We start from the raw sequence: 27345 nt of genomic DNA on the forward strand, positions 1-27345 counted from the left end.
CTGTATCATTTTCAAGCACACAAGTAGTTTCCTGGAAAGCAGCACATAGAAGAATTATTTATCAACCTGTTATATGACACCAGTCCAACAGGCTCCTGTGTGAAGCCCAGAAATAGGTTGATTAAAGCTGGATGCCACCAAGTTCCTGCACTTCTGGGCTTTGTTAACATGTCTTGGGGACAGTGAAACACATTATTCCACACCATTTAAAAAGACAAACTGGATCAAATTAAAATATATATTTCCATGACTTTGTGCTCCCTGTGTTTCATTGTTATTTTTTCTTTTAATCGCATTGATCTTGGACTCTGGTACTTTGTAATTGATGTATTTTCAGATTTCACAGGACAAGCACTGCTAGCCTTGCTTGCACGGAAAAAACAGGGTTACTACTATACAAAGCATCCCCCTTTTCCCCAGGTTTAAAGATAAGAGGTTTTATTGTCGAATGCACAGAATAAACTGTGATTTACACCACACAATAAAATTCACTGTCACATACAAGCTAAATCTTCTAAATCCCCCCCCAGTTTTCTGGTCAGTATACTCAATTTTTTTTAATGTTTTGTCAATGATGTTGCAGATTCAAAATCAAATATAAAAGTGTTGAGGTGCCCTTTCAGACATATAATCAGTTTGTTTTGTCGGGACAACGCCCACTTTCACAGAGTAAAATGTGTATCCGCTTTTTCCCGTGAATGCGTGTATCTTACTCATAACAAATCTTTGCTGGAATAGCTCTTCTTTGTTGTTGTATTTTGGGTCCAACGAGCCAATCAACGTACGTTTTTGCCCATGAACGCCCACCAGCTTTGCGAGCTGTCCAATTAGCGAGTCCTCACGACGGACGCCATCTTGTCCGTTTAAAGCGGCGGTGCTCGGGGTCCCTGCTGGCTGCTGTTGGGACCTGTTGCTCTGTAGTTCCGTGTTGTGCAATGGACGGGTGAGTTATTCCACAGTCTCACGGTGACACTCCGCTTTAAATGTCATTTCTGCTATTTCATGGAAACCCGGGAGCACCGTGGTGTGTCGGAGGTGCTGTAGTGTGCAGGGAGCGCTCCTGCTGTCGCGGAGTAGTCGTCGAAGTGGGTTTTGTGCTGGGAGCAGGAAGCGAGGCTAGCACAGTTAGCTGTGCTGTTAGCTCACGGTGGGCCGTGTTCTGGCGGCACCTACCTCTCTTCTCCAAAATCCCACATCACGGCCGCACTGACGCGCGAGCCGGTTACCCGCTGAGGCTCTGCTCGGGGACGTTTTGGAAGGTTGTTGGTGATATGTATAGGATACATAAGCGGTGAGAAGTAACCAGAGCACACAGATTAGAGGCTCACGCCCATTCTGGTTTATTTTGCCAGGCAGTCGTTCACGTGAAACAGTTAAAATTTAAAAAACGAATAAAAGCATAAATTAATAAAGTAGCTTCACTTGTGTCGTGTGTCCCGAAATATGGAGCTGGCCCTCTGATCCTTTAAATGCGGAAACTGTACTGTAAAGTGTGTGTGTGAGAGAGAGAGAGGACTGCAGTGAAACTCCTAATTGTCATGTTTCATCTGGAGTGCATTTTTAAAAGCGGTAACACACTCATAGAAGTCGCCATCAGGAGTGTGCGTGTGTTGTTTTCTGGGGGTGATTTTGTTTTGAGTGTGTGCTCAGTTGTAGATGGTGTCCTGCTTTAGTCTGCTGGATTAGGGAAAGGGCCTAAAAGTGGCTGTTTTTGACATAGAGTTCAGTTGCAGTGATGGTGAATAGGAGAAAGCAGCTTTGTTGGTGGAGGGAGGGAATGTGAGGCCTGTAAGCCTGCTGCTGTTAAACTGTGTGGACTGACGGGGAAAATTAGCAGCGTTATTAGCGTTGATCACACTGGTAGCTGTGTCGACTCATAATATAATGCGTGTCATTTCAGCTTCAGTCAGGGGGCTGTGGAGCATTCACGGTCCTGATGGAATATTTGTGCTTCGTCAGGACTCATCCCTGCCCTGAGGGCTCCTCTTCCAGCTGCTCTTCAGTGAACACAGTGGTGTGGGCCTCAGCCTGACCAGCCGGTTTTCACTTGCTCTGGGCCATAACTTAGTGTGTAAAACTCGTTTTTTGTTTTGTTTTGTTTTGTTTTGTTTTGTTTTTTCCAAGCTCTTTGTGTCATTTATTCATTTTCATATCGAGGCGTCTTTGGGTAGGTCTGTTCAGCAAACCTTTATTTTTGAGATTGACCCATTGTTTGTACATTTCCTCCAAAAAGCTGTGGGGTTAAAAGGACAGGTTTCCTTTGACTTGCATCCGATGATTCAGTTCCACAATTACGTAAAACTCACCTCTGTCTACAGGCAAACATACACTGTAAGGGGAAAGTGAAGAACTTGAGCATACTGGGGGTGTGTGTGTGTGTGTGTGTGTGTGTGTGTGTTTGTGTTTGTGGGGAGGGTGGTGAACAACACCAACAAGTCATGTTTGGAGTATAGCCTGCAGTCCATGTTGATAAGTCAAAGCGGCAGCAGAAAGGATGTAGATATAGTACCTGTGTGTGAGAAAGTCAAACTGCTGTTCAGTGGACTTGTGCACTGTGTGCTTATAGTAGTGTTTTTAAAAAAAAAAATGTTTATTTTTACACAAAATAATTTCTTGAATTGGAATATAATTTATCGAGTAATTCGAAAAATTCTAAAAAAAATTCTTTGCTTCGATTAATGCACGGCTCTGTAGCGTGCCGTGGTCACCATGGAGCGTTTCACCCCCATCTGCGATTAAAAACAGACCTGCAATACAAACGTATTTAAGAGCAGCGTGTGAAAATAAAGTCTGACAACATTAAGCCTCCAGTTTTAAACAGAAACAGACACACACAAGAGCCGGAGCCGTTACCGAGACGGGCGCTCACGATGAGTAAAAAAACTTATTTGTAGCGTCCAAAACAGCAGCGCTCCTGTAACCACCATTAAAACCTTTACTGGGAAAAAGCTCACAGGAGCACTTCATCAAAGCACCCGATCAACAAACTCCAATGTAGACTGTTTGTTTTACAGAGATAAATCTGCAGTATGCCTTCAGAAGTTGTATTAAAATATGCAGATGAACTATTAATTCAGTCTGATACATGTTTAAATGATACAGCCTGCTGAAGGCTGTTGCCAGCCGTCCTGTTTTACATATAGCCATACCAGCAGCAAACAGGGGTGAGTCTAAAGGGGGACATGGGGTGTACTAGACCATATTTATTTCAAGGCCTTCGTAACATTTTGTAAAAATTTTCAGATTAAAAGTGAAATAGTGTAAAATATTTTATTAATTCAGTTACATTAATATTAATACATTAATATTTAAAAATATAGAAATTCTTTTTCACAAGCCAATAAAAATGTACATTGGCTAGTAAAACTCTGAGCCACTGACCTGTGGGTTGTTAGGTTGGACATCAAATATTATTATCATTATTATTATTATTATTATTATTATTATTATTATCATTATTATTTTAATCCACATCTAAACCATCATAACGGACGTTTTCAGCAGCACAAAAACTTGCCTCCTATTAATGTCAGAAACTCTTCCAAGAACACAAAGTAAAGGTTAATTTTTATGCCTTAGTGTAGATTTGCATATATAAAGCTTATTTTATTTGACTGTACTTGACATCATTTATATATTTTTTGCATTTATGAAAACAATTTCTTTAAAAAAATGTTTGAATATGACATGTAAATACAGTCAAGGGTTTTTTGTTTTGTTAAATATAGATGTTGGTTGCAGCTAGACATTAAAACACTGGAGTTTCTAAAATGAAAACATATGAGCAGGTCATTTGAAAGATCTGTGGGGTTTTTTCTTGAATATTTATTATTGCTCAGTAATAAGACAAAAGTATTTCTTATCCGATTAATCGAATGAATAATTGTTAGTCACCTATTGTGAAAACCACACCTTTATGGATGTGAGTTGGCACCTGGGTGTTTACTTGTTGTTTTTTTGGTTGTTTTTTTGTTTGTTTGTTTGTTTTTCTTCTTTTTTTAAAAAATTCCAGTCAGCAGAAGTTAGACGAGGCTAACAGACAAAACATTAATATGGAGAAAAAATAAAAGGTAAAAACAATGAATAAAAATAGTAATAAAATATGAATTAAAAAATAAAATGTATTTTCTTTAAAAAATGTATTTTCTTTGCAAAGACCTTCCAGAGCCCTCTAATAGTTTGTTGGCATTGCTTGTAGTGCAATGCTGATGTCTCCACACGGATTTGGGATAAATGTCTGTGCGTTTTGTTTAGTTTTTTTGTTAGGAGCAGCTGTTCTGATAACTGTGACTCTGCAGACTGTGTAACAGAGACCGTCGGGATGCCACCATGTTCCCGACAGGCAGGAACTAGAATTGAAGTCAAAGCTTAGTCTTGTTGGGCAGAAAGATACAGCACTCCTGTTACTGTGTGTGTGTGTGTGTGTGTGTGTGTGTGTGTGTGTGTGTGTGTGTGTGTGTGTGTGTGTGTGTGTGTGTGTGTGTGTGTGTGTGTGTGTGTGTGTGTGTGTGTGTGTGTGTGTGTGTGTGTGTGTTCACACCACGGTACACTCTGTCAATTCTCTACACATCCCCGGCTTATCAAAGCCTAGTTATCTGATGATTTGCTTTGGCAGTGAAAAAATGTCTTTATCTGTTCACTGTGAATCCTTTAGCATCACTCAGCTCTTTATTGATTTAGTTTTAATTGAACTTGGTCTAGGATTTCAGTCATATCCATAGTTGATAAAGCAGCTGTGGAGCACATTAGCATCCTGTACTGAGTGACCATATCCCATGTGACTGGCAATACGCTTCAGCTGCTCTGTGTTCGCAGCCGCCTTTACTGGTTGGTTGCTGGAGCTGCGTGACTTTGTTGCAATGACTTGGTCTGAACGAGAAATGATGATAGTGAATAAGCAATAAACACAAGTTTCGGGTCTTAAGTTCCTCAGGTGTTCTAACGACCAACTGCAAAAATTGGTTTCAAAAACAGCAGAACTTCTCAAGCTTTTGGGTTGAGTGGCAGCTCCTGTGACCTCTGACCTAAGGAAACAGGTTGGTGATGGAAAAGAGGGTGCAGGGTTCCCTGACCTGAGAGTTCAGTGAGGTGCAAGTGGCTCTGACTGGCTTCAAAAAGCTGCGTCTCAATAGGCAGCACCTCCACCGTCACCAAACTATTATAGCAGTCGGCGGCTGCGTGGAGCCAATATCCATGTGCTGCTTGTGGAAAAGGTCTGCTTCAGACATGGCCTCTGCCTCATTCTCTTACCACCGTTTGGATCTTGTGTGAAAAACACTTGAGGTTGCCATGAGGTTTTTATGGAAAAGGTGAGGTGCTCACTGAGGCAAGCAGGTGCTGAATAGAGATTTCCCATCTGCAGGGCAAACCAACCCGCTGAGCCATCGGTCCCTTGCCGATCGCTGCAGCCTGCTCGGCCTCTCTCGGCTTCTGTCCGCCTGCTCCCGCACAGTCTTCAACATCATCGCCCTTCTTTTTCTTTTTTGATACCTCAGTCAGACTCTTTCTGTGTTTGAGTTTTCCCTGGCTGCCTCTAACACACTGTCTTTTCTTCACAGCAGTGTCCACCACGATATAACAGTTGGCACCAAGGTAGGCACCTCTGCTTCCTCCTCCTCTTCCTCTCTGTCTGGTTTCTTGCTTTGTTTGCTGCTGTGTCATCACTGAGTGTCTGAATAGATGGAGATGCTGCCATCTGGAACAGTGCAGAGCTTTCTCCTTTAATCGTTGTGGAGGTGGCTCCCTTGTCTGTCTGTTGAATGCCCAAAGCCCAGCAGTAATTTGACCTCAGATACAGTCCAAAACTGGTCTGTAGATAATCAGTTTATTCAACAGCAACATGCACATGCATGCATACACTCTTAAGCACCATGCTACTGCTGTTGCACAAATCAGCCCCTCAGCAAAGATCCTGTGGATGTTTGCTGTCATTCCTGTGGACTGTTGAAAAGTCCATCACATCAGAACTTTCACTTCTTTGAAAGTACTCTCCTGCAGTGAGTGCTTTTCAGTTTCTAGATGGGCTGCAGAGTGTTTTTGTAACTCCTAATCAAGTCTACTCTGAGTCCACTCAGAGATGCTGTCGGTTGCTAAAAAGCACTGACTAAACCAGCTGTGCTCAGAACACTCTCACAGCTGGGCAAAGCTCATGTGGTCCAGTTATGTGTGAGAAATGTGTTGGAACTTCTTGAACTTTACACTCCCAGATTTAACCTATGTACAGTCTGATGGGAAAAATGGACAATGATAAAGTGTCATGTTGAAATGTCCAGTATTTCCTTATATTTCCCTGTATTTCCTAACTGCTAAAAGATCTCCTCAGAGCCGTCCTCCAGTATTAGGCATTTAAGAACTAGGAACCCATATTAAAATAGTCAAAGTACCAAATCACTAATACACAAACAGCAGACTGTTTTTCATTCTTAATTTGATGGCAGAGGTGCTTCTCACAGGTGATTTTGTGTCCACGTTCTATGCTCTGCTTCTCAGCCGATGAGGTCAGACACAGTGCAAGGACTCAAAGTCCAGAGTTAAAATCTGTAGGAGTGTGGTGCTGCAGCAGAAGTAGTGCTGTGACGGACCTGCTGTACTACATTTGAAATGCAGCCGAATTCACTGACTAAAATGGTGTGAAAGTGTAAATGAGGCAACACGAATGCTGATCTGTAAATTACTGGACGTTGTTTGAAGGGAACAGCATCATCAACATAGCCTTGAAGCTCCAGTGCAAACACCAAACTAAAAGAGTGGTTTTCTTAGATGAATCATTTAAAAATAGAGTAACAGTTTGAAGCTCTTCCTTCAGTCGTCCTTACCAATGTTTGCACAAATGACAGATTTTCTAGTAGCTAGCTGGCAGACGCCTATATCAAACTCGTACCTGCTGGCTTTCGTGTTAAGATGAGCTTACCAGTGTGTGAAAAGTGGCTACAACCATTATTTTGTCCTTACCAGTGTTTGGAGAGTAGTATCAATATAGCCGCACGTGATTGTAAGTGGTTTACAATCACATAGTGCTTTTCTACTTGAGCACTCAAAGCACTTGCATAACATGCCTCAGTCAGACATACAAGCACTTTTTCTATGCTCGAGTTCTTTCTATGTAATAATTTTCACTATTAATATTGGTGTTAATAAAATACTCCCCATATCCTTCATAACCCAGCAGTGTCAATAACTTACTATAACATAATTCACAAATTTCTTTAACAAGAATCTTCCTTTAGCTTCTTAAAACCTTAACATTGTCTGGGTTTAAAATAAGTTTGTCTAAAGGGAAGTGCCTCCCTCGGCTTTAGGGATTGGCTAGTACACTGTAAGCACAAATGTCTTAAACAGTGACTGCCTGCTGTTCAGCAGGTCTGTATTCAGTCATTAAACTGGAATGCTGCTTGATCTCTCTGACTTTTCTGGCATTGAAGCTGTGTGTCAGATTACGACAAGTCCTCAGGTACATGACTGCTGCTTTTCATTTATAAAGGAGCACAATGAATAATAGAACATGATATTATAGCAGCATCAGAGACATTTATTTTTAAGCAGTAGATGTGAAGTACTCATCCTTATTGTGCATAATAACAGGCAGGTTTTTATTCAGCTGCCTTGAACATGCAAACCTGGAAATGTACTTATTAAATGGACTGGTTCTTATATAGCGCTTTTCTACTCTTGAGCACTCAAAGGCTTTATACAACTTGCTTAATTCATCGATTCATACAGATACTACCACCTAATGGAACACCCTAAAAATCAAGTCGACCCGTGCCGACCCGATCCGAATAGGTACTAATGGAAAAGGCCCCCCTGACAGCATCGGCACTAGTTCCCCTCGTCAACACTACTTCATACATAAATGCATCCTTATTCTTATTCAGGCCATTTAAGGTACTAATCAAAACTAATCAAGGTGCTAATTAAACATTGCGCTCATTTTCTATTTTACACATTTTATTTTTTTATGTTTTAGGGCTGAAGCTATCTATTATTTTAGTAATTCAGTAATCTACCGATTATTCCATCAATTAATCGGGTAAGAAATACTTCTGTCTTATTAATCAGCAATAATAAATATTCAGAAGAGAAAAACCACAGGTCTTTCAGAATAAAACTGTTAATTTGTTTCCATTTTAGAAACTGGAATGTTTTAAAGTCTGGAACCAACATCTCTATTTAACAAAACAACTAAAAAAAAGCCTTGATTGTATTTACATGTCATATTAAAATTAAAATTTTTAAAGAAACTATTTTCATAAAATGCAAAATGTATATAAATGATGTCAAGTACAGTCAAATAAAATGGTGTAGATTTCATATATATATATCTTAAGGCATAAAAATTAACCTTTACTCTGTGTTCTTGGAAGAGTTTCTGACATCATAAAAGAATGGCTGCCGTCAGTTGATCTGCATATTTTAATACAACTTCTGGAGGCATACTGCTGATTTGACGCTGTGTAAAACAAACAGTGTTTTTTGGAGTTACATTGGAGTTTGTTGATCCAGCTTTTTCCCAGTAAAGGTTTTAATGGTGGTTACAGGAACAGCGCTGCTGTTTTTGGACGCATTTTCTTTCACTCATCTTGAGCTCCTGTCTCGGTAACGGCTCCGCCTCTTTGCTCTTCTGTGTGCGTGTTTAAAACTTTAGGCTTAATGTTATCAGACTTTATTTTCACACGGTGTTCTTAAATACGTTTGTATTGCAGGTCTGTTTTTAATCGCAAATATGGGTGAAATGCTCGCGTTCATGTTTCCATGGTGACAACAGAGCAACAGAGCAAAGAATTTTGCCGAATTTTTATTTGTATTTTTTTTATATTAGAATTACTTGATGAATCGTTGCAGCCCTATTACTTTTTATATATTCAGATTTTTCTTTGGACCACTGTTTGCACGGTCCCACCAAAATAAAGTCGTAGCTTGAGTTTATGCGATTCTAGTTGTGCTTTACTAAGGTTTCTGCTACTGAAAAAGTAATGATCACAGTTGTGAATGTGTGTCACATCTCAGCAGCCAATACTCACATTCCTCAGGTCACTGTTTGGCAGTCACGTTCAGTGTGTTTGTCGATACAAGCTAAGCCAAAATCACATGAAGGTAACAAATAGCTGCGATCTAAGAGCAGGAGGAGATCTGAGAAGGAAGGAGGTTCTTTGATGATTACAGCTCTCCTGTTTCTTTCTCTGGCTTCAGGCAAGTCATTTAAAACCATACTGAGCTGGTATTGCACGTATTCTAGCAGAATCTAGCAAAAACCTTCATACTGCTGGAATTGCAGCGAAGCAACCTAATCGTGGTATTTATCATCAATCAATCACATTTCTTTAATTGTGATCTGTTTCAGACAATTACCATGTCTCCTTTATTAGGCTGTGGGGCATCAAGCTGTAATGTTTAAATGCATCTAGTCAGAGCTCTAATGGCTGCATTCTTTTTGTGCAGAATTGCATGGTATGTGAAATACCCCGTTTTATATGAACACTCAGAGCCTGAAGGAGAAAACATGGCAGATGGGTTCAGCTTTCTTAATGAAGAAAGCTGAGAACCACTGGGATGATACCTTCTATCTCCAAAGCCCTTTTTCCATTAGTGCTTACTTGGATCGACTGGTTTCCCATTACAGTCTTGTACCACCTAATGTGCGTGGTCATTGTTATAGCAGCATGTCTGAGTTTCCTGTGATGTCATTAGTCTGCGACACGAATTCTACAACAAAGGTGGATGTGGAGGCGATAATGTACCTGCTGCTGTGACTTTTCATCACATGGGGTTCCGCATTTTTCGTCATCCCTGAGAAAAATGCAGGTACTATTTTAGTACCTTGGACCAGGTACTATGACCTAATGAAAAACCCTGAAAACCACAGCGAGTCGATCCGAGTAGGTACTAATGGTTTCAGCTGGGGTTTTAGGTTTTGTAAAGCCAGTTACCACAAAGCCAACACTGGCTGTGTTTGTGTTGAACGTCCACTACGATCAGAGGGGAATACTACATTGGGATCCTTGTTTTGGAATGCTGTATGATGTGGGATACTTCCTGACGTTTGGCTGATTATCTGTGTTCTGGGATGTTTGAGCACTCGGCGACTGTGAAGAAGAACACCCTTTAACACGAAGCGACTTCCTTACGAACGCCTTGGAGGGAGAGTCAGCTATTTGTCCTACCTGGTTACAGGCAGTTTCTAGTGCTTCTATGATTTTGTCATCTTCTATGACTTTGTCATCAACTCTTGGGCCATTCTAACCACATTCCATCATGGAGAAAAATGTACTTTTCCTAATGACTCAATGTAGAGTAATGTGCATTAGCGGAATTTGAGTGATGGATGAGATTAAGACCTATGGCTTTAACGTTGTCTTAATGTGTTGTCATCATCCCCTTTGTCTTTTTTGTCTGCGTTGTCTTTGTCACCTTCTTTCTTCTCTTGTACTTCATCCTCCTCTTCTTGAAGTGTTTTTGGGGTGAGTCAGTCATTGCCTTAATCACTGGCAGGCACATAACTAAGACAAAAACGACTCCCCTCTCAGTCTAAATGGATTACAGGTGGGCACATAATGATCATCCAAACTGTGCTCTGTACATTAGTGATGAGCTTTCCCTGAGTTTATTCCATTTGCAGTATGGCTCCAGAGGAAGCAGCAGGTCCTCTGTAATTACATGTGGATAAACAGAGTTGTGGTTTGACTGTAACGGTCTGTCAAAACCAGATGTCTGTGTGGATGTGCACAGCTATAGCTCTTTTGTTTTGCTCCTCAGTTATATGTCAGGCTGGCAGTCGGCATCTGTCAGACAACAGATGGAGATGGTGATAGAGGGGCTGGATGGGGTGGCACAGGAGACAGAGCAGGGCTCAGGTTTCTGCAGCTTTTTATTATTCATCTGAATACGAAGTTGTCAACAAATTTGTGAAGAATTTGTGACCTCCTGCTTGGGCTCATGTATGAGGAAAGATTCTGGCAATATCAGAAACTTATTTTTGGGGGCAATAAATCTGCTCACGACACTGCTCATGCTAGGTGTCAATGTGTGTGAATGATAGAAAGTGCTTGTATAAATGGATGTGAATGAGGCAAGTTGTGAAAAGTGCTAGAAAAGCGCTATATAAGAACCAGTCCATTTAATAAGTACATGTTAAATCCCCACAGGTCATGTTCCACACCCCATCTGCATTTCTTACAACACTGAAAAACTTATTTTCCAGGTTTGTGTGTTCAAGGCAGCTGAATAAAAACCTGCCTGTTACAAGCAGTCACAAAAATACAGTTTACAGAACTTTAGGCAACTGAAAAGCTCTAAATCTGTGAAACCAGGAGTTGGAGTGCTTCAGATGTTTTGTGATAAAGGTAACTTGTAACTGTGCTAATGTGTTTATTGTAACTACATGCACTTTGTGCAAATTAAAAGTTCTTTAAAGAATTTAAAGTGTTGTGTAAAAACTACTTTAGCCTGAAGTTTCTAACATTTAATATTGAATTAAGGTCCTGATTTGGAACAACATCTATACCAGCAGTGCTGTCTGGTATAATGACTGGTACAATGACTATCTTCCAGTTGAAACACAACTTCACAGAGACAGACACACAGCTTGTCCTCACTAACAGCTGGAGTAGTTAACGTTCATAACAATGAACAGGACTTCAGGAGAAAGTTCAGAGGTCAGTAAAGGTCCTGTTTCAGTAACACTGAACTATTAAACGGTCTTCATAAATGTTAACCTGGCTGACACATATGGTAACATTAGCTGTTTACTGTTAGCAATTACATGATGGCTACATTAGCCATCTGTTATCATTAGCACAGTGGCTAGCAGACTGTAGTTGGATAAAAGAATAATTATTGCAGGCTGAACAGGTCACAGATGGAATATTGAGCGTTGATGGTGGATTAGTGGATTAGATACATTTAGAGGCTGCTGACTATACAGAGCAGTGGGAACTGTAGCTGAACTAAGGAGAGAGCCCAGAGTGTGAAGAACTCATCCGAGCAAATAAAGATTGAAATTTGGAGGTTTCAGAACTGAGCAGTGTGACCTCACGGTTGTAGCCAGCCCTGTGGTCAATTTTAAATTGCAGGCAGTGAGCAGTTAAATCTGTCACCGTGAGCGCAGTTTTTGTTTTTGTTTTTAAATATCGGCTCTATTTTAGCATAACTAATACCACACTCCACAAAGTTGGTACTTATGGTTTTTGGAGCTGCAACCAGCTTTCAGTGTTGGTTTTTCTGGCTCAAAGTTCAAGTCAAGGTGACTGTATTTATATAGCATGTTTTAAACAACAAAGTTGACCAAAGTGCTGTACATTAAAAAGTATATAGGACCTTATTGCTGTGAGGGAACAGTGCTAACCACCGTGCCACTGTGCTGCCCCTGAAATAAAATGAAATAGATAAGATGGAAAAAAAAAAAGAATAGAAATAAAATCAGAAAATAAAATACAATCGTGTATGGGGATGTCGAACTGCTGCCAAATGCCAACGATGATGATTTAAATGTGTGTACTGTCTGAACTGTGTGGATAGGGAGAGGAAGGTTGTTTCTATAGGTCTGGTGCTATTGCTGTAAAAGCTCCATCACCTCTGTTTTAATCTGGTTTTAGGTTTGCATAAGAGCACCTGGTTAGATGACCTGAGAGCTCTTACAGCAGTGTGAATGTGAAGCAGCTCAAACAGATACCCAGGTGCCAAGCTTTAAAAGTAGGCAATAAAACCTTAAAATCAATACTAAAACGTACAGGAAGCAAGTGAAGGGACGACAGGACCGGGGTGATGTGTTCATGCATTTGAACACCTGTTAAGGGCCGAGCTACTGCATTCTGGAGTAACTTCAAGTGGTGAAAAGATGACTGTTCAATACCAAAGTATAGGGAGTTACAGTCATCCAGGCAGCAAGTGATAATAGCGTGAAAGCATTGTGTGTTAGAAAGGGCGATGATTGAGCTTAGCATGTCTTTTATTGTGTGTTAGAACAGCGGTCCCCAACCTTTTTTGCGCCACGGACCGGTTTATGCCCGACAATATTTTCACGGACCGGCAATAAGGTGTCGCGGATAAATACAACAAAATAAAACTAGTGCCGGTACCGAAAAAAAGAAGATTTATTCATAACACACGTGAAAAGACCCAGGAAAACCGAGTTAACGATAAAAACGATAACAAAATAACGCTGAAAACCGATTTAAAAACCCTGAAAACCATACATTTCACACCTGAGCCTCAACTCTCGCGGCCCGGTACCAAACGACTCACGGACCGGTACCGGTCCGAGGCCCGGGAGTTGGGGACCGCTGTGTTAGAAAGTGCTTAGGCATAGTTAATAGTGCTGTATGATTGTGTGTGACTGGGTGAATAAGACCTACAGCAGAAATGTGTGTTTACCATGCATCTTGTTTTGCTTTCTAAGACTAAGGCACGGTCACTATAGACTGTTTCTTTATTGACATCTAGTGGCAGCAGCATTACTGTGTACCCCTCAAACTCTGCTTATTTTCTACAAGTTGTGTAGTTTTCTTCCCTTTGCCTTTTGCTGTAAATGTTGTACCCACTGGGACCTGGGAAAAAAAAAAACAATCAAACTGTTAATCGATCAATCGGTTACACGGCAGGGGGACTAAACGACTTTTGGATCAGACTCTGAGCCTGTCAGCAGAGCTTAATGTCACAGTGTAGAGTTGGAGCAAAGGATAAAGAAGTAGCTGTCTGATCACATTGTTTAAACCTAAAACAGGAAGTCAGTGGAAGTGCAGCCCAGAACCTGCCCCAGGCTGGAGGATGTCAGGTATAGCTCAGGGTTGTGCAGAGGAAAGCAGGTTTTAACAAACATGGATGTGGACTTCACTGAGCCAGCTTGGGTCACATGTTAGCAAATAGTTTTACTTCCTGTGTAAGTTGTTTTGTGTTTAGGTAGTTTTACAAAGAGGAAAACAAATATGTCATTACCTTCTATAATACGCTGTAACCTTCTGCTAAATACAATGACTATTATTTTATATATTTTTAATATTTTTATGTATATTTTCATTTATTTTATTATTTTTATTGCAACTGTTGTAAGTATTTCTCCTCATCGTCATCGTCATCATCAACAAGGAGATATTTGTAAATAAAGCCCTGGTACCGGGACTCTCAGAAGATTTAGGTTTTTGCACATGAACGCACTGATAATGATATGAATACTAGGTTTATCCCAAAAGTCGGTGCATGGCTATTTTGCAGAGCCAGTAAACGGAAGAGGAAGCGCATAAATTAAATGCAGCAGCTGCGGTTTGTGTGCTCTCGTGCTAACCAGCTGTTGTCCAGGAAGGCTTGGATTACATCTAAGAGAGGCAGCACTTGGTTTAACTTGAGATGTATGATAATCCCAACAGTTGTAAACATACTGCGTGTTTGAATCCTCTAATTTTTTGGTTTGATTGTGAGATGTCTTTATAATTAAAGCCATTCAACCTCACTTGTGTGGAACTGCAGTTTAATCACAGAACTGTTCTAAAGTTTGGCTAATGAAGAGCAAAACTTGGATCTCATGCAGGCGAGAGCTTTTCACATGTTTGGGACGGATTCATTCACTGCTTTTCATGAAATCTTCTTCTCTCGTCTGTCCCTGTCAAAAATGCAAAGGCATCACTTCTTGCTTGGTATCCTAATTCTTTCCTGTCATGTATAAATGAGGTGCACGCTGACTGAGGAGAAGAGGTCAAACTGAAGTGCTTCTGTTGTTTCAGAGAGGATCTGACGAACTTTTCTCCAGCGTCTCCAGCAACCCTTATATCATGAGCACCACAGGTCAGAACCCACTCTGCACACGCGAAGGTGTTTGTGTCAATGCACCACTTTTAAAGGAAAATATTAGCTTATTGAGTTTTGAGTTATACTTTTTTTCCAGACATGGGATGAAGTAAGGGGTTCATAGTGTAAGATGACTTAAGATTCCTAACTATGAATGACACAAAGCTCCTCTAGAGTCCAGGAGTGAAAATGTGTATTTAAAACTATCAGAAAAATAATTATTATTCAGATTTTCAGACAAACTGTCTGCACTCTGAAAGAACAGATCAAAATATCCATTAATCTCATACAAATACTATTTAAAAAAAAAAAACAAAAACAAAAAAAAAACGTAAAAAATATTGGACAGAAATGGTTTCCTGCTGGTTTACAGGCGGATGATAAAGACAGAGAAAGAATCAGCAGTTTGAAACGCCACAAACTGATGGGAGTGTTCAGCACCAGGACTCCTGCCTCTGCTTTGATTCATTCAATAAAAAAACTGTTTCCTCTCCTCTGTAGCCAATGGCAACGACAGCAAAAAGTTCAAAGGTGACATAAGAGGCCCCAGCGTGCCATCCAGGGTCATCCACATCCGCAAGCTTCCCAGCGACATCACAGAGGCAGAGGTGATCAGCCTCGGCGTGCCTTTTGGAGACGTCACCAACCTGCTGATGCTCAAAGCCAAGAACCAGGTACACACACTGTACACACGTCCTGTGAGAGTGTTTTTCTTTTCCATCCATAGTTCACAGGATCCAGATACCATAACTTAGCTCTGTCACGTCTCAAATTGAGATGTGATTTTTACATGTACGAAGAGACACTGATCAAAACTAAGGCTCTCGGGTCGACAGATCTGTGCGCCGAGGAACTGCATCATGAGCAGCTGCTTCTTACCTGTTCTGTGTCTCTTGTCTCTTCTTAGGCCTTTTTAGAGATGAACTCAGAGGAAGCAGCTCAGAACCTGGTGGGTTATTACTCCACCATGGTGCCGATCATCAGGCACCATCCAGTCTATGTACAGTTTTCCAACCACAAGGAGCTCAAGACTGACAACTCCCCAAACCAGGAGGTAACACATACTGTTAGCGCCTTAACAGCTCCTTCCCTCTGTTAGCACCTTGTTGACCCCCCCCCACCCTTCCTCTCTTCTCTCTCAGAGGGCTCAGGCAGCTCTTCGGGCTCTGAGTTCATCTCACGTGGACACGGCGGCGGTGGCTCCGAGCACAGTACTGAGGGTGGTGGTGGAGAACCTCATCTATCCAGTTACCCTGGACGCCCTGTGCCAGGTATCCGTAGTGCACCACAGCAGTGTGCGTGCATGCATGTAGATCACTGCTTTGAACAAAGCCATGACAGATGGAGAATAACTGTTGTGAACCGACCATTCTAAAGTTCATCCATAATAAAAGAGCAGTTAAACACGCACCTTTTCTGTGCTTCACTCTACCTGTTTTACTCCAGCATCAGGTGTTAGCACTAATGACATGCTGTCAGTTCTGCTAAGAAGTAGTTAAGTAACAAATTACTTTAGCAGGAAAAGAGAAGATAACCCGAGCAACACTCAGCACAAAACAGAGCAGCAACACACGTGAACCTGATTAAACCAGATGCAGCATAAAATGATGACCTGTAGTACAGGTTGGTTAGCAAGAGGCTTGCAGATGTGCAGCAACTCTTGGCAGGTTAAAACAACATAAATGAGATTTGGCAGTTTGGTGTGTAGACTGTATGGTGATCAGCTGATCTGTGGGGAAGAGCTGAGCGTGACGTTGTGTTGTGCCTGTTGGATTTGGTTTATTTAGTGACTAAACTAAGCTGCTGTTTGGTCCTCAGATCTTCTCAAAGTTTGGCACCGTGCTAAGGATCATCATCTTCACAAAGAACAATCAGTTCCAGGCTCTGCTGCAGTATTCGGACGGCGCCTCAGCCCAGGCGGCCAAACTGGTGAGCATGATGGTTCCCAGTGCTTTTCTCGCTTCTACTAAACGGGTCAGTGACGAGTGTTACTGCTGCGCTGTTTCAGTCTCTGGACGGTCAGAACATCTATAATGGCTGCTGTACTCTGAGGATCAGCTTCTCCAAACTCACCAGTCTCAACGTCAAATACAACAACGAGAAGAGCCGAGACTTCACCAGACCAGACCTTCCCACTGGAGACGGCCAGCCCACCATGGAACATACAGCCATGGCTACAGCCTTTAGTAAGAGCCCACCATACTGATGTAACATCACTACAGCTGTGCTCAAAAACTGTGATGCAGAAGAAAACAAAGTAGTACACCAGTGGAACTGAGAAAGGGACTGATTTAGTATGGAAGTTGTTTTGAGAGGGTGTCCCCTGTTCTCTGACACACACACACACTGCAGACATGACATGTGAGTCAAAAGGGCATCAGAATGCTCTCAGTGCGAAGCTCGTTTCAGTCAGTGAAGTGAGCAGAAACTCAAAACAAGATCAATTACCAAACTGTGAATCATGCAATGCTACTCTAGATGGCAGGAATAAAACTACTGAGCTGAAATTATCATTCTAGTTGTCTGTAATAACCTAAATTGATTTAAAGTCCAGTAAATCAATTCAATTCAGTTTTATTTATATAGTGCGTTAAGCCTAACCTAAAAGTAGAGAGGGTGACTGTCTCCAAATTGGAAACTGAAGGCTCTGCCTCCCATTCTACTTTTTAAATACTCTAGGAACCACAAGTAAGCCTGCAGGCTGAGCGCTGGAGTGATACCATAGTATAAGGTCTTTAAGATAAGATGGGGCCTGATTGTTCAAGACCTTGTATGTGAGGAGCAGGATTTTAAATTCTGGATTTAACAGGGAGCCAATGAAGCGCGGCCAATACAGTCCCTGTCAGTTCTCTTGCTGCAGCATTTTGGATCAACTGAAGGCTTTTCAGGGAGTTTTTAGGATATCCTGATAATAATGAGATGTAATAAATGTGTTACTATGCATTATTATGCATCATTAATTTCAGAGCATCACTCTGAGACAGGATGTTTCTAATTTTAGAGATACTGCACAAATGGAAAAAAGCAGTCATACATATTTGTTTAATATGTGCATTGAAAGACATATCCTGGTTAAAAATTGTATGATTGATTTGTGGTGGAATCTCGCTACCTCGCGGAGTTGAAATCCAACCGGTGTTCCTTGTCTGCAGCTCCAGGCATCATCTCTGCTGCTCCATACGCTGGAGCCACCCACGCTTTCCCACCAGCCTTCACCCTGCAGCCTGCTGGTGAGTGTCAGTGCTAAGAGAGAAGGATGTCTGTTAGATGACACACACTTTGAAAAGTGTTCACCTTATTTTTCGAGAATGACCTTTGCAACTGCAGACAGACCCAGCAGCTGAGTTATTGTGATGAAGCCTTTAGATGGTTTTCAGTTGCTTATCCTTAGGGAACGCATAGAATCCTCCCTGTCAGTGTGGAAATAATGGTTAGGTTTAGGATCAGTGTGCATGTGAAACCTGTTGCATTCCCTCCTTCCTCTGCACCTGAGGAAGTTTAGTCTCATGATTTAATTAAGGGATGCAAATATTTTCCATATCAGTTCATCTGCAATTATCATTTGTTCTCCACATACCAGAAGTGTTGAAGCCTTAGTCTATGAATGTGTGTTGTGTGATGCATCTCTGGCAGTTTTCAGATTTTTGTTTACTTGTCTCAACCCTCCCAGTGTCCTCCCCCTATCCAGGCCTTGCGGTCCCCGCTCTGCCCGGAGCCCTGGCCTCTCTGTCCCTCCCTGGGGCCACCAGATTGGGATTCCCTCCAATCCCTGCTGGGCACTCTGTCTTGCTGGTCAGCAATCTCAACCCTGAGGTTAGTGATTGTCTCCCTACAGGCTGTTAATTCATGCATCTGATTGTATCTAACCTGCACTGATGTAACCAGTTTTGCTACAGCTTTGGACTAGCCTGCATGTTTTTCAGAGGGTTTTGTTTTCTAAAGCTTCAGTTGGTCTGAACATCCAGTATTTTGGACATGGATTGAGATGTAATGTGTTTTCAGTGCTCTGTTCCACCTGGACCTTGTTGGGGTTTTAAAGTTCTTCATGTTTGAATCAGTGAGTGGAAGTGGACCACATAGTCCACAGCTGTGAGCAGCATACAGGCCTCTGCACTCCCACTGTGATCAGTATGAAGCTGATGGATTGCTGAGCCACAACATTAAACCTACCTGCCTAGTGCTGTACATGCACCAGTCTGCAGTGTTGGCTCATCAGGATGCTGATGGTGGGTTTGCCTCCCACTCCAGTCCATCTTTGATCAGATTAGGATCTTGGGCATGTGGAGCTCACACCCTCTGGTTCATATGCCCAAGTAGAAAACATGTGACTATTGTCAAGCAAGTTCTTAACAGTCCAACATCCCCAACAGAGTGTCACTGTTAGGGATGTTCCCAATCTAATGGAAGGGGTTAAACATTGTCTATACAGACACTCTCTTTAATATCCATTTAAAAGCAGTCGTCACATTCTTAAGTATGTGTAGCGGCAGTCACGTGCATCAAAGTACTGCAAGGATGAATCCATGGTACTGAATAGGCCAGTCACTGTGCTGACCTGACCTTTAGTGACATTGCAGGTAGCTGCAGGTCAGATACTCCCTGCGCTTACAGCATAGCAATGTTGTAGATTTGCCATTGCAGCAGAAATCCCCAGTAACAGAGCGGTGTACCTCAGTCTGGTAGTTAGATGATGGGAAATCTTTCTGAATTCTCATCATTAAACAGGTTGACTTCATGTTTGTTCTTTTCCTCTGACACTGATATTTTGCTCACAGATGAGTTTTGCCTTCGATTCGGGAAATTTTTTCATATTAAAGTCTGTCATGACCCCTCCCCTACCCCACACACACACACACACACACACACCTGTGCACTCATGTAAAAATGTTGTTCTCATATTGACATTATCTGTATGTGATCCCTCCTCCAAAGGTAATTAACCTTCTGATTGACCCTGCACCTGTCTTTTTTCCCCTTTAATTTGTTGCCATGGAAACACCTCGGACCCTGCACCTGTCCTGCCCTCCCACCTTTACCTGTCCTGTCCCTCCGCTGCCTTCTCTGCTGTCTTTAAAGAGAGTTACGCCCCACTGCCTCTTTATTCTCTTCGGTATGTTATTACTAGCTTCTTATTTTGAATTATCAGTACCACATGGTTGTTCTGATTTATTTAATTTTTTTTTTAAATTCTGGTTTCTGTTTGTTTTTTTTTCCCTCTTTTTCATTATTTTTGGTTTAATGAAAAATAGTGTGTACTGGTCTTGTCAGATTTTGTGTGTTGAATTGAAATTTTCACAATATTTGCAGCTTTTCCTCAGTGGTTTTCTTGCAAAAACAAGGTCATGTTTGTACAGAACCCTTCATTTCTTACCAAGTAGAAACTGAATAGCAGTAGAGGCTTTTAAAGCCTCTTCTAATTTTCAGGAAGTGCATCCTTTGGTCAGATGAGATGAGACTACACACTGCTTATGTTTGGAAAAAGAACGTATACAACCTAAAGGACACTGTCCCCACGATGAAACAGTGGGGGGAGTATTATGATGTGGAGACGCTTCAGTACGTCTGGAACTGAAAATCTCATCGATAAAGAAGGATATTTGAAGATTTTGAAAGAATCTGAATCTCTTTTGTTAATTTGTCTTTCAACATGACAACAACCCAAAACATGCGTCACTCTCGGTGAAGAGCCAAAGTAAAGTTATTGACTGGCCTACACAAAGCCTTGACTTTAATCCCATTTAAATGTTTTGGGGTAAACTGAAGACCAGGATCGATGCAAATAGACCACCAAATGTGGAAGATCATGAGACACTTTATTTTGGTACAGCACCCTCTTTGTAACGGACTTTACCTGGCAGTAGTCTACAACTTCTTCTAGCAATAACTTACCAAGTGGTCCAACTCAATCTGAGCTCTCAAAGCACTTTATTTCTTTGTGTGAAAGGAGCTATACAAGCTATATACATACCAGTCTGTTCAAAAAATGAGTCTCCAGTGTGGCAGCTCAGTCCTGGGGATTTGAATCAGGGGTGTGCAGTAGTTTTCTGTTATACATACACTACCAGTCAAAAGTTTGGACACATCTTCTCGTTTAATTGTTTTTCTTTATTTTCATGCGTATTTATTCATGCTTAGCACACTCTTGGGATTCTCTCGATGAGCTTCATGAGGAAGTCACCTGAAATGTTTTTCCAACAGTCTTGAAGGCGTTCACAGAGATGCTGAGGAGTTGTTGGCCCTTTTGCCTTCACTCTGCGGTACATTTCATCCCAAACAGTCTTGATTGGGTTTAGGTCAGGTGACTTTGCACTGTCACTGCACTGACTGACCTTCAGTTCTTAAAGTAATAATGAACTCTTGTTTCTCTTTACTTAGCTGATTGGTTTGTGCCATAATATGGAGTTCTAACAGTTGTCACATAGGGCTGTCAGCTGTGTACCAACCTGACTTCTGCACAACACAACTGATGGTTCCAACCCAATTAAGAAGGCAAGAAATTCCTCAAATGAACCCTGACAAGGCAGCACTGTCAACAAAGCAAAGGGTGGCTTCTTTGAGGAATCTAAAATCTCAGACATATTTAGAGTTATCAAGTCTTTCTTTGCTACATAATTCCATATATTTGATGTCTTCAGTATGTGTATATACTATGTAGATAGTAGTTAAAATAAAGAAAATCATTAAATGAGAAGGTGTGTCCAAACTTTTGATGGCTGGTGTATATGTGACTAAGTTGTGGTCTGAAATGCTTAAAAAAAAGCAGTGAAATAGATATGCAGCCAATGAAAGACAGAACTGAACGCTGAAAAGAAGTCTGTGGTAATAAGAGTTGGAAAATTACTAATGTTGCAGTTTTAAGCGCTTTATGTGAACTGGTGCGTGGACAGGCTGTAGTTTTACTCTCTGCAGAGAAGTAATTCTTGTATTTAGCCAGAACACTCTGCAAAGAACTTTTGTCATATTTTTGAGATTTGCAACATTTTTACAGTTTCATAAGAAAATCGCCCAAGAGACAGCCATCAGCTGAGGGCACTCTTCTGTTTTCTAGGACTAGGACATTTTAGCAGTAATGGGAATTTCCAACACAACAGGAAACACTTTGCTAATGTGTCTTGTGGTTCTCGAGTTCAGGGTCCAGCTCTTAAAGTTTGAAAGGCAGCACTTGTCCATGTGCTCTGAGCACACAGTTATCATCCAGTTGGAGTCAGAAAGTTTGAAAGCAAATATTTGCTTTAATTCTTTAAAAATGTAATTTTTAGTTTGGGCCTAACACTCTGAGGAGCTGCATTTATTGTGTCTTGTCATTTGATTGTCTGTTTTTAATTTTGCATGCTGGGGTTTCATTTTGCATGTCCTCAGTGCTCAATCAGTGCTTTTGTTTTATTTATTTAGTTTTTGTCCCATAATTCATAGCTCCTACACATTTTTGTTTGTGTTTGTTTTGGTTTTGTTTTGGGTTTTTTCCCTCTGACCCTTAATTTCCTCACTTGAATTTTCCTGTATTTAACCATTCAGGAATTTCTGCTGAGTTCACGCATTTGTAAGTTCCTTTAGTCATGTTTGCTGCTGCTGCTCCCCTCACTTCTGGGGTTTGTATGCAGCCCTTCAAACACATTTTGCAAAAGCCATATTTGAGCATTGAGACAGAGGGTCAGTCACCTGGCAGGCTCCAGTCAGTCCAATATAATACACATCTTCCTGTAGGGCTTGGTGGCGGGGAGGGTTGCTTTCCTATTTCCTGTGTGCCAAATAACCTGTTCCTCTTTATTTAAGGTGTCTATGGAGATGTCATGAGAGTGAAGATTCTGTTCAACAAGAAAGAAAACGCTCTGGTTCAGATGTCTGACAGCACACAGGCTCAGCTAGGTAACACTCTGCACATGTGTGGTTCTCAGGTGTTCAAAGTCCAAGTATTAAAAGAGTTAAAGTGCTGCTGCATGAGTGTTGCAGAAATGTCTAAAAATTTGTTGTTTCTGCATCTTCTGAGTTGAAATGACTGTGATGAGCCCGGATTGTCACAGTGGTCCTTCATCTACCATAAAAAACGTTCTTAGTCTGGAGTCTACAAGACTAATACCCCTCATACCTCTGCTGGTGCACCATTGACTGGGAGCACCTTGTGGGTTGTTGGTATTTTGTAGACATTACTCTAAGCCATTAATTAGGCCCTCTCCTGATTCACTAAGGTCTTTTTACCTGCCCAATTTTAACACATTAAAGAAGAACTGGCTATTGCTGACAATCTGATAAATTGGTACTGATACAAGGTGATGATTGTAAATCACGTCTGTGCTCACGACTCTCAACCTCATCTTGGCAACAAAACACATTCCTGAATTGAAACGTAAAGTTTATTCAACATCTGAAATGTTGTGTCGTGAGCATTAGGTTAAGCAAACGTGCTTCATTATAAAGTCGCAGTTCATCACGAATGCTCTTGACTCCAGACTAAAACAAAAAGGAAGAGATGAGGAGCGTTCATATTCTATAAGAGCTTGCTAAAAATCTGCATTGGAACAGTGTCTCTAAAAGGAGACCAGAAGAACTCGACTCAGGCTGTAAAAGGCTGTGTTTGTGTTTGCACAGCCATGAGCCACCTGAATGGCCAGCGGCTGCACGGGAAGCCTGTGCGCATCACTCTGTCCAAACACACGAGCGTTCAGCTTCCTCGCGAAGGGCACGAGGACCAGGGCCTGACCAAAGACTACAGCAACTCCCCCTTGCACCGCTTCAAGAAGCCCGGCTCCAAGAATTATTCCAACATCTTCCCGCCTTCTGCCACCTTACACCTTTCCAACATTCCGTAAGTCCTTCAGCTTACTCCGAACTGAGGGGTGCACTGACCCCAAAATGGGGGGGAAAAAAAACTGCATTCCTCAAATCTACTTTGCTTGTGTTTGTAGCCCTTCTGTGGTGGAAGATGATCTGAAGATGCTGTTTGCCAGCTCAGGAGCCGTGGTCAAAGCCTTCAAATTCTTCCAGTAAGTCGCTCGTTTACTGTCTCAGCTTCTTAAACTTATGGCTATTGATTTGTGTCATCCATTTAAAAAAGCCCTGCACCCCCTTCTATCTGTCTCGTCATGTTAATCTGTTTGATTAGCATATTAGCATAAGTCCTTGTTTTCAGGAACATGTTGTGAAACCACATTGTGGCGGCTGATGTTTGCTCCTATTTATTTCCTAAATGGCCTGTAATTGCTGGCCAGTCAGTAAATGGGTTTGGTAGTGGACTTTGTGCTCCCCTTGCAGTCAAAGACCAAAATCTCCTTCAGTCTTTTAGGCTCCTCTTGGAGTGTCCAAGCAGCTTGTTCAGTGTGTGCGGTACTATTCATCCTTCCCCTGAATGTCCTGTTGTTGCTTTGCCTCATAACAGTCTGAATGGACGCTCTTGTTCATTTCCCATACAGGAAGGACCATAAAATGGCTCTAATCCAGGTGGGCTCTGTGGAGGAGGCCATCGAGTCCCTCATAGAATTCCACAACCATGATTTGGGAGAGAACCACCACCTGCGAGTCTCCTTCTCCAAATCCTCAATCTGAGCCACCATCTGAATCCTCAGAGTCAGCACGACAGTATCTACCACACTCCAATCATTCCACCACATGTCTGTAGAAAACACAGTAAAGTCTGGATTAATGTTAAATTATTATTATTATTATAATTATTATAATTATTATTATTATTATTATTATCATTATGCTTTTTTTTTTTTTTTTTTTTTTTTTTTAGTATTTCGGTTCTTTGCCTTCTGACAGAATTAAGGTCTCTCAAGGAGAAATCTGACTTTATTCTCTCAAATTTTATAAACTAGAGAATAAAGTTATAGTTCTGACCTGTTCAGGCTTTCTGGAATAAAGCCGGAGTTCTTCGGTTGGTCAGAATTCAGACAGCAAAGTTGTTACCTTTTACCTTGCTTTTGGGCTTTGTTCCCACACTGAGGGATTAAAGTCAGCCTTCTTATCCAAAGATGTTACGTTTTTCAGATTCAGACTTTTACTTTGATCTTAAATTAGCCCAAGTTTTACAGGTGGCCCTGTTCCTTTTTTAGCTCTCCCTTTAAAAGTTCCAGCTCTGCTTGTAAACGATCAGAGGTCAGATGTCCGCTCAGGCCTGCAGGTCCAAGTCTGGCCCCGTAAAGAAGCCTGGCTAGACCTTCACATGATCCCTGTGCCTTATTCCTGGAGTGTGAATGACCGTGACTATGTCATGTTTAAGAGAAAGAGGAGGTTTACAGTTGAAAAGGTTTACTGTTAATGAGCTGTATTACAGATATATCTGCGTTTTCTGTCTCTAGTGTTTTGTACCACTGTGTTACTGTAGTGTGAAACATGAACTGATTGTCTTTTAGCAGGTTTGTTGGGTCTTTAGTTCTAAATGCATTGTTTTTCTTTTTGACTTCTTTATTTCTGTGTTTGCAATCATGTGTTAATCAAATGTTGTAGCAATATTTTAATCATTCCTGATATAACTGTTTTTGTTTTAGTTTTTTTGGGTGCCTCTGTGAGCTCAGCCTTTCACGGCGTGCAGACAAATGTTTTGTCTAGTTGGTGAATCTGGTCAGGTTGTCTTGTGTGTCGCCTCTCTGGATGGTTTTATTTATAAGTTTGTGATCCACTACAGCTGAAACCAAAAATGGCCTTCAGGATGCAAACAAATATGTCTGCCTCAGGTTTCTGGTTTTATGGACTACAGAAAGACTGCAAGCTGGTTTCAGCTTTCTTATTTTCCTGTGAGAATGTGGAATGTTTTTATTCATTTCTTAATTGCAAAACCAGATGTTTGGAGTGCCTTGGACACAGCACTGAGTTGTAATCAGGCATTAATTTCTCTGTGTACTGATGTGACAGTTTGGTAGGGAGGAAGCCCACAGTCCTCCGAAACCACAAAATGCTGGTTTGATCTGTTTGTCTTAATATGAATATTGTTATTTTCTCATTCCAGCTGCTCAGATGTTCAACTGAACTTCAAAAAGACAAAGATTCTTCACTGACCATGGTTCATTTAAACAGGTTCATTGTGGTGCCTTCAGTAGAGCTTGGAGGGTTTGTGTGTCCACTTTGTCACTAGGTGAGGAGAAAATGGTGATTGTGTCCCAGTTTACTCCCTCCCTACATACCCAGACCAAAGGTGCGGGTGGGCGGGTCATTTCAGAGTCAAACAAATAAACTGTAGCCATGTTGCACCTGAATTTGGACATGACAAAAACCCCTTCTCCATTTGTACCTACTTGGATTGACTCGCCACAACCCGACTCGGATTGACTGGTTGTCCATTACAATCTAGTACCACCTAACATGCGTCATCGTTGCTATAGCAACCCCTCTCAAGGCCCTGTGACGTAATTAGTATGCGACACGAACGCTGCAACAAAGGTGGCAGTCGAGGCAACGATATACCTGCTGCTTAGTCTGTGGCCTTTTGTCAGACTCGGAACCACGACATTGTGTTTTGTTTTTTTTTTTTTGTAGCCATTTCACTCGTTGCTGGGTTTCAAAAGTGGCCGTTTAAATTTTTGTGAACGAGACGGTCTCATGACTCATCAAATGAAATGACAGCACTGACCCACCAGTCAGTGGCATGCAGTCTGACATAACATTTAGTACCTGCTCCGATCCCTTGGAATCCCTGCCAAGTAGGTACTATTTTAGTACCTGGTATTAGGAACTATCACCTAATAGAAAACCCTGGCAAGTTGATCTAATGGAAAAGGGGCTAAAGGTAAATCTTACGAGGTCCCTGCACATTGTGATTTCAGAGTTTGTATGGCTGTGTGAGGAATTTGAGACAGTTTCTAAAATTCACAGCTATATGTAACAGGTAGGCACATGACTCTGAGACATGTCAGCGATAACAACCAAACCCTCATGTACTTAAAAAAAACTTTTTACCATCTTCTTTCATTTAACTTTTCAAATGGCTTTAATTCTTACTCATTAAAATACTCATGTGCGTATTATTAGCAAGAGAAGTCTGAGCTCCTAAAAAAACCAACTCAAATAATGAAGACACATGTTCACTGAACAGAGGGTGTTTGTATTGGTGATTGATCAACTTAAACTGTCCTTTTTCTTCCACTATCAGACTGTGATGTGCAGTTCAGGGTTGTGATAAACCAGCTCATTGCAGTTCACACAAACCTTTCTGATTATGTGAGGTGCAAGTCTGACCTGAACCTGGCTACTGTTACCACAGTGTCAGGGACCTTCATCTGTCAAACTGATAGACGTGCTGCATGCTGTTCATCACTACATGGAGGCTGGGAGACACATTAGGACACAGTTCCCTTTAATCTGAAACCGCAGCCTTTCCGTTGGGACAGATCCCACAGGTGACTGGAATGCATCACAAAACCTGGTCAGGTGAGGTGGGAATGGGACCAGTCAGTCAGTAACAGGAGGGAGGGGCATTCAGCTGTACATACACGTTTTATACCACAGTTCAGTGTCTAAAGGGCGATTGTCAGTTTTCTATCTGATGAAATCTGTATATTTTGATTAAAGTGTGAAATCGGTTCTGAGCCTTACATTGTTTGTGTCTAAAAGAAAGATTAAATCACTTTTTAATCTAAA

At 41.4% G+C, this 27345-nt stretch overlaps 1 protein-coding gene across 3 annotated transcripts; it reads left to right on the plus strand.

The window, feature by feature from the left end:
* Positions 1–840: 840 nt before the first annotated feature.
* LOC116320807 (polypyrimidine tract-binding protein 1-like) lies at positions 841–27345 on the plus strand. Of its 3 annotated transcripts, none has more exons than XM_031740525.2 (15): positions 841–943; positions 5559–5592; positions 14712–14772; positions 15277–15449; positions 15683–15829; positions 15918–16046; positions 16594–16704; positions 16784–16961; positions 17928–18005; positions 18446–18588; positions 19852–19885; positions 22549–22641; positions 23362–23578; positions 23679–23756; positions 24183–27345. In XM_031740525.2, the coding sequence occupies exons 1-15, from the start codon at positions 936–938 to the stop codon at positions 24313–24315; spliced, it is 1617 nt and encodes a 538-aa protein (XP_031596385.1). In that variant the 5' UTR covers positions 841–935; the 3' UTR covers positions 24316–27345. The 3 variants fall into 3 exon arrangements, with proteins under 3 accessions (XP_031596385.1, XP_031596388.1, XP_031596386.1); XM_031740526.2 differs by having other exon boundaries at positions 855–943; positions 5562–5592; XM_031740528.2 differs by lacking the exon at positions 5559–5592 and having other exon boundaries at positions 842–943.

This window comes from Oreochromis aureus, linkage group 17 (genome assembly GCF_013358895.1).
Source record: "Oreochromis aureus strain Israel breed Guangdong linkage group 17, ZZ_aureus, whole genome shotgun sequence".
NCBI classification, from domain to species: domain Eukaryota; kingdom Metazoa; phylum Chordata; class Actinopteri; order Cichliformes; family Cichlidae; genus Oreochromis; species Oreochromis aureus.

Bases quoted from the DNA above. Each gene is read 5' to 3' on its own strand.
- LOC116320807 (XM_031740525.2), top strand. The intron at 19,886-22,548 runs GTATGTTATTAC...TCTTTATTTAAG, and splicing joins CTGCCTCTTTATTCTCTTCG to GTGTCTATGGAGATGTCATG. The intron at 23,579-23,678 runs GTAAGTCCTTCA...TTGTGTTTGTAG, and splicing joins TTACACCTTTCCAACATTCC to CCCTTCTGTGGTGGAAGATG.